This window comes from Sinocyclocheilus rhinocerous, unplaced genomic scaffold (assembly GCF_001515625.1).
Source record: "Sinocyclocheilus rhinocerous isolate Xijiao unplaced genomic scaffold, SAMN03320098_v1.1 scaffold66, whole genome shotgun sequence".
Lineage (NCBI taxonomy): Eukaryota > Metazoa > Chordata > Actinopteri > Cypriniformes > Cyprinidae > Sinocyclocheilus > Sinocyclocheilus rhinocerous.
The window spans coordinates 73,922-81,489 of NW_015662934.1; the positions used below are offsets into that span (position 1 = coordinate 73,922).

The window sequence follows — 7,568 nt, forward strand, 5'->3', positions numbered from 1 at the left end:
ATGTTCTCTGCTTTCACGGCATGTTTGTGGCTGCCAAGTTTCAGCTATAGAAGCACACAACATCCGGTAGGTGACGCATGCTCGCTCTCATTGGCTATCATGGGTATCAGGTCAGAGGCAGCCCGATCAAGAGTCATAAATATCAAACCTGTTTGATATTTACGATTTGAGTTCGGGGACGCTCCGTCTCAATCAGGAGCAGATAAATAATCTCTCTACGATTAGATCGTAATGACACCACACAATAGAGGATTTTTTGGACAAAAAATAGTTTGCGACAAGCCGCGAATCGGGCCACACCCCCCGATCGTTCAGGGATACAAATCGGCCTTAAAATCGTCTAGTGTGCAGCCAGCCTTAAGATATTTTTAATGAAATCCAAGAGCTTTCTGACCCTGCATAGACAACGCAGCCACCATGTTCAAGGCCTAGAAAGGTAGTAAGGACATCGTTAAACTATTCCATGTGACATCAGTGGTTCAACCATAATTTTATGAAGCTACGAGAATACTTTTTGTGCGAAAAGAAAACAAAAATTAAAACAAAAAATTTAATCAACAGTTTCTTCTGAGTTTCCTGTCAGTCTTTGACGTGTGCTCACGACAGTAGCATGCATGTGTGTGGTGCATGACGTGGAACCAGAATGCACTGCGCCTTGTTTACAAGCAGAGGAATGCACTCGCATGCATTATGGTACTGTTGTGAACGCGCGTCGAAGTCATGAAGACTTGTTTTCTTTGTGCACAAAAAGTATTCTCGTAGCTTCATAAAATTACAGGTGAACCACTGATGTCACATGGAATATTTTAATGATGTCTTTTCTACCTTTCTGGGCCTTGAACGTGGTAGTTGCGTTGCTGTCTATGCAGGGTCAGAAAGCTCTCAGATTTCATCAAAAATATCTTAATTTGTGTTCTGAAGATAAACAAAGGTCTTACAGGTTTGGAAAGACATGAGGGTGAGTAATTAATGACAGAATTTTAATTTTTGGGTAAACTATCCCTTTAAAGCCCTACTGACTAATATGGAGAAAACTGCCATTAAGTAAAAACTAAGTAAATTAAGGAAATATTTTAGCATTTTGGAAAAATCCACTCATAAGAATGACAAACATGAAGTAATGTTTTAAGGTGACTATAAGTCATGTGATAAAGTCGAATGATTTAAATTGACCGGTTTAGTGCAAATCCAATCCAAATACAACCAAATATCCTTGTACAATGGTCCTTAAGCATTAATCATGGTATTGGGAACACTGACCTGGAACACTTTTTTCCATGGAGATAAATACCTGAGGAAAACCTGTTTCAGTCAGTCAGACACATCAGCATTTTGGGTTCAGATCCATTTTTTTTTATGCACAACAGCCTTAAAAACTATTGGCCCAAACCAGAATAATACAAGAATGAAATGAGAAACAGGAACAAAATGTCACAAAAAAAGCAGCAATTCTGTGAATGACAGACTTTTATTTCATTAATTCATTTCTCCAAACCTAAAATACAGAAAAACATATTTTGATAGAAATATTCTGTGAACTAATACAACAGGTCCTGCTTTCAAAGGTCCAATGGCTTTTATATCCAAATGTTGCCTTAAAAGCTGTAGTGCCATGTTAAAAAATGTGACAATGGGGTTTAAACATATTCAAACGAGCAAGAAAGTAACAAAAATACTTGATGAAACCTACAGTATGCTACACAATATACCTGGTCATCAAAGGCAGACTATTGGCATAATTGAGGTCTTGAGTTTGTCGGGTGAATTAGGGTAATCTGGGTCATTTTTGCATGTTTGACTGCCACCTCAACACTTTACACAATCAAACAAGACTTCATCCTATGATCTGTCCATCCGTCAGTCTGTCTGTCTATCTATTACAACTGAAAGAAATTCAACACGTCTATCTGTCTGTCTGTCTATCACAACTGAAAGAAATTCAACACATGTCTATCTATCTATCTGTCTGTCTGTCTGTCTGTCTATCAATCTATCTACAAACTACGTACACTTAATCCAGCTGAGCTTCAGTTCTGATAACAAAAGATTAATTGCTTCATATTTCTATGAGGGCGAGGATACCCGCTGAGCGGGACACAACCGCCACTTCTGTCCCATGAGTCCAGATAAAGACATGTATAGTTACGGTAGGCAGCGTTTTGTAAGGGGGGCACTGATGCGTCAGTCCCTGGCGTAATGTCAGCGGTGACAAGTCTTGCGTGCTTCTGCGCCAGTCCCCCTCATGCTGGCATTGCACGGCAAAGGCGTCCCCCTCTCTCTTTGTGTTTCACAGTGTGAACACGCACTGGGAGCTGCCACCGCACCGCGTCGGGCAATCGGGGCGACTGGCTGACATTAGAGGCCTGTCGGGTGATGTGAGGTGATAGGAGGTTTGGGCTGAGGTTACGGGCCACAAGAGTTTGTCTGTCCCTGTTAGCTCATGCCGGCAGATCCCAGCAGGGGGTGGAGGGGGGCTTTGGCTGGAATTGCAGGATGGATCACATTGATGCCCAAGGCTACAGAGGTTATGTAGGTCACGGCCAGACTGAAGTGAATCCCTCTTGCTGCAACTTAGCATGCATAATTCAGTCATGTTGGTGGAAGTTGAGGTGGGGCGGGGGGCTGCTTGGCTGGTTTCAATAATAGATGGAAGCGTGAAGGATTGAGTGATAAAAAAACGAATCGAGAGTGGTGGGTTCAGTCATCCATTTGGAAAAGTGCAGGTCTGGGCTGGAAAAGGGTTTCTGACAGATAGAGCAGGGAATCAGAAATAATCTAAACCAGTGGGCAAGATATCTCTCAGTCTGCAGCTCTATACCAAAGCGTTTGGCAGCGGCACGGAAAATCCTGCCCATCATAAATGTTTTGGGTGTAACATGTTGTTTGTACTGTAATGTACGTTATGTAATCTGGTACCCTTTCTATTTATTTCGCATAGTTAGTAACAAACACGATTGGAAACCTAAAAAAATAATCAGGACTACTGACAACTAGACCTAAACAGATCAGCAAAAGAGGTCCAGGTGTTTTCTAAATGGTATTATTGAGGTGTTTCTAAAATGGACTCATACAGTAAATACTAATCAAACCAAGTAGCCTTAAGGTTAGTTGTTCTTACCAGAGGTGAAGAGTACGATGGACTTCAGACAGGAGTATTCGGCCGTGTCTACCTGAAGGGCTTTCAGTTTCTCCACCTGCTCTTGGAAGACACGTATGTGGTCCATGAAGGCCACCACTCTTTCGGCTGACATGGGGGAAGCGTGTAGACCGGCAGCGGCCAGCAGGGGCGCTACATGCAGTGGCATAGAGCACTGAGCAGCATTTAGAACGAACAGCTCACTCCACGACATACGCAAGAGCGCCACCTACACAAAAAAGGCCCACACGTGTGAGACATTGCAACAGATATAAAATATAATATAAAAAAATACTAAAAAAATAAACCTTAAGATATAAAATACATGAATAGAAATGTGTGCGTTTCTTGTTCAAAGTCATAAAGAAGTAAAAAAATATATTACTTAGCATAAAATTACATAAATTTAATTCAATTATAAATTAATAAAAAAAAAACATTGATGTCTTCTATTATATTGCTGTCACTGTTAGCAATATACCACTCAAGGCTGTGCATTACAGTCATTTTATCTAGGTCAAGTGGGTTTCTGGAAAATTATCCCTCATCCATTGTAAAATCACAATAATGATTTATTGCTTTAAGTTTCTTAATAGATGTTCAAATAGACAGTGCATGTTACTCCGAAGAAAAATGTTTTAATAACTTTTCTTTCGACTGATGTTACCAGGCCCTCTTACCACTTTTTGTTATTGATTCAATAAATAAAATAAAATAAAAAATATTTTAAAATATTAGATAAAATAAAAATAAAAACTATAAGTAAAAATGAACTTGATTTATCAGTGTATAAAATAAAATATATTTATTAATTTATAAAAATGTACAAAATAAAAAAAAAAGTTTAAGAATATGAAAATAAATATTGAAAAATCTAAAAAATGTATTAAGTAAAAATGAACTTGATTTACCTGGTCCATGAGCTGTAGGTCAGGAAAGAAAGGGATGTTCTTTGCCCACTCTACGGCGCTGAAGAGCAAACGGGCGGCCAATTCACAGATATTCTCGATGCCCATTAGGTTGTTGGACTGCATGCACTGGGCTCCATAGCGAGACGTGGGGTACGGCTCGGCACGTAGGAGCAGAGAGATGAAGCCTGAGAGATACGGCTGCCCGTTGTATGGGTCACTCCCGTTGCTCAGGTACTGTCCTGGACTGGACTGCGAGTTGGACATACGACCCCTTTGCACAGCTGAGGAGGAGAAAATAAAAAGCAAAGAACCATTAGAAGAGGATATTGATGTGTTTACTTGCAAAAACAACCAAATCCATCCGCCACAATAGATCAAGTGCCCTTCTGCTTTCTAATGTCTAAGCAACTGCAGTCATAGCATCTGTGAAACCCATCAGAGAGATGCCGACCCCTCTGCTATCCATCAATGAGTAATGAGTGAGTGAACACTATGGGTGAAATGGTGTTTTTCACACTTCTTCAAACAAATGGTTCAGCCCGAGGTGAAGGGCAAAACAGAGGCCATTCCTGTAACGATGCAGCTCAGTGCCCATTTGGGAAACACCTGTTTAACTATCTTGCTGTCTGGCCAATAACTCCATTTACTATAAACCAGAGGGAGCATGAAATGAGCACAGAATGAAAAAGAGACTGTGTGTGTGTGTAAGAGAGGGTGACAAACACCCAGAGGAAAATGTTATTGCTCAGAGGTTTCACAGACATAATAGAGTTTCGTGGAAGTGTCAACTCTATCTCAGTTGTTCCTCATCAATGACAGACCAAGACCTGAAAGTATCATTATCGTTTTCTTTTAATAATTTTAATTAAAAAAATGTAGCCAATGGCACATGCAAACCCTGAATCAGATGAATGGTAAAGGGGAATTAAGGTTGAAAGAATGACTAAATGATGAAAAAGGTGCTCAGAAACTACAGATGTAGGTAGGGGCGCGGGAAGATGTTTTCAGGTTGGGGTGCTGTGTGTGTCCATGTTGGGTGAAGGGGGGGGCGGGGAGGTGCTCGTGCTGGGGCTGGTGTTGTTTGGATGCCAATTTTGGAAAGTTTTTGTTGGGATGGGCATTTAAAAAAATCTGAAATTCGCTTTTGTGCCATTATCTCTTTATAGTATTAAAATTAATCTTGTTCGCATTCTGTACAGTTCATGTCTGATACCACGCGCTAGCGTCACGTGTTCATGAGGATTAGGCTAATCATCCCATATAGAAAACATCACAAGTAAAATTAATCATGTTTATAAAGATAAACATGGGTTTTTTATAGCCCACTTACAATTTACATTTCAGTGATCATTTCAAATAAATTATTAAATGCTAAAACTGAATAAATTTAAATGAACAAACTTGGCGTTGCATTTGCAACCATGTGAAAACAGGGGGTGCTGCAGCCCCCTCAGCACCCCTACTTCCCGCGTCCCTGGATGTTGGCAGATCCAGGCCGATTAATTGACCGATATTTGAGATTGTCAGCATCAGCCCACCAATCAGATTAGGGCATCCAGTGGAAGAAACGCCCACTACGACCAACAATACAGCCACTCAGTAACCTCTAGCTAGGAAATCACACATGATCAGGACTCACAATGAAGATTAAAAGGAAGGAACATGTCTACAAGCCTCTCATTATGATATGCAATACAATCATAGTTTCCTTTAGGAAGGGAGAAACAGAATGGTGAGGATTCAGAAACTTTTGTTTTGGAAACTGCAGCTACATAATGAACACTTCAGCAATGTGTATAATTTACAACTGAAGCTTTTCCTTGTTTTATACAGTTACAGAGTGAAAATTATTTTTTATAAATGTCATTTGTGAACAAACAATAGTACAGTTATTTTAAATAAATACACTACCAGTCAAAAGTTTGAAGTCGGTACAATTTTTTGAAAGAAGCCTCTTTTGCTCACCAAGGCTGCATTTATTTGATCAAAAAATACATAAAAAACAGGAATATTGTGAAATGTTATTATGATTTAAAATAACTGTTTTCTATATTAATATATTTTAAAATGTATTTTTTTTTCCTGTGATGCAAAGCTGAATTTTCAGCATCATTACACCAGTCTACAGTGTCACATGATCCTACAGAAATCATAATAATATGCTGATTTGCTGCTCAAGAAACATATCTTGTTATTATTAGTTGAAAACAGTTTTTTTTTGTGGAAAAGGTGAACATTTCAGAAGAACAGCAGTTGTTTGAAACTGAATTTTTTTGTGATAATGTAATGTAAAGTCTTTGCTGTTTTTTTTTCTGGACCTTTTTCTCACATTATTTCTCTCTCTGCATAAAGCAGAACAAAAAAAAATCAGGATGGAAAACTGCAAAAAACGAGCAAACTCAAGCACTCTTAACAGCATACATTTCTTCAGAGCCGAAGTTGAACTGCATTCTTATGAGGCTCTGATAAATCAATAAGTGAATGTGCTTCACGTGTGTCAGAGGATTAACACTTGACTCACACTCAAGAGGTCAAAAGTTACGGTAGCTGGACTTTCCTGTTTCTCGTTTGTTTTCACTGTTAGTCGTTCTCTCCTGAAACTGGTTGTGATGGAGCTCTGGCATGCCATAAGACAAAAAGGGTGGGGACAGGTTACATTGGGTGTTCAACCACATTTCTGCACAAATATTTAATCACTCAGGTGCACAAATTTATTAAACCTTACTGACTGAATTACACTCTTAAAAATAAAGGTGCTTCAAAAGGTTTTTCAAGCGATGCCATAGAAGAACCATTTTTGGTTCCACAAAGAACCATTCAGTCAAAGGTTCTTTAAAGAACCATCTCTTTCTTACCTTTTTATAATCTGAAGAACCTTCTTTCGCGACAAAGAACCTTTTGTGAAACAGAAAGGTTCTTCAGATGTTAAAGGTTCTTTATGGAACCATTTAGACAAAAAGGTTCTTCTATGGCATCGTGAATCACCTTTATTTTTAAGAGTGTATTTTGAATTAGGAGCAATTCACACTTGAACAAGTAAAATAGAAGTGCATGCTTCCACAGAATATGTTACTAAAGACATGAACAGTGAAACCAATTGTCAAAATGCATTCTTGTACCATTTTTTGGTTTATCGTTTTTCTTTAACCACCAGCAGTGTTATTTTAGTATTATTTATATAGTATTATGGAATTGACTGATGTTTTGAAATAGCTTTTTTTTTTCAGTTTTAATTTTAGTTTAAGTTTTAGCTTTTTTGGTATGTGCTTTTTTTTGTATTTTTTAATAGTTATATTTGGCTTCAATTTATTTCATTTTTAGTTTTAGTAATTTTAGTACTTCAACTTGCCATGGAAACATTTCAAGTTTTTAAGTTTTTCATCTAATATTTATATTTATTTTTATTTCAGGATTTACTTAAATCAATGAAATGTATTTTTTTTTTTTACCTCCGGTTTCACAGACAAGGCTTAAGGCTAGTCCCAGACTAAAATGCATGTTTGAGCTGTCTCAACTGAAAA

The 7,568-nt window shown here is 38.3% G+C and overlaps 1 protein-coding gene across 2 annotated transcripts in view; it reads right to left on the minus strand.

The window, feature by feature from the left end:
• The window catches only part of LOC107728494 (nuclear receptor subfamily 2 group F member 5-like), a 16,650-nt gene extending 9,893 nt beyond the window's left edge, over positions 1-6,757 (minus strand). Inside the window, exons 1-3 of one of the 2 annotated variants that reach the window (XR_001638476.1) lie at positions 6,569-6,755; positions 4,048-4,328; positions 3,119-3,365 (exon numbers count right to left, since the gene is read on the minus strand). Coding sequence is in view for 1 of the 2 variants with exons in the window: in XM_016538683.1 (XP_016394169.1) it covers positions 3,119-3,365; positions 4,048-4,311 (511 nt within the window). In the remaining variant the exon portion in view is untranslated. Of the gene's footprint in view, positions 1-3,118; positions 3,366-4,047; positions 4,329-6,568 lie in introns of both variants that reach the window. The other variant, XM_016538683.1, reaches the window with a different exon arrangement.
• Between the last annotated feature and the right edge of the window lie 811 nt (positions 6,758-7,568).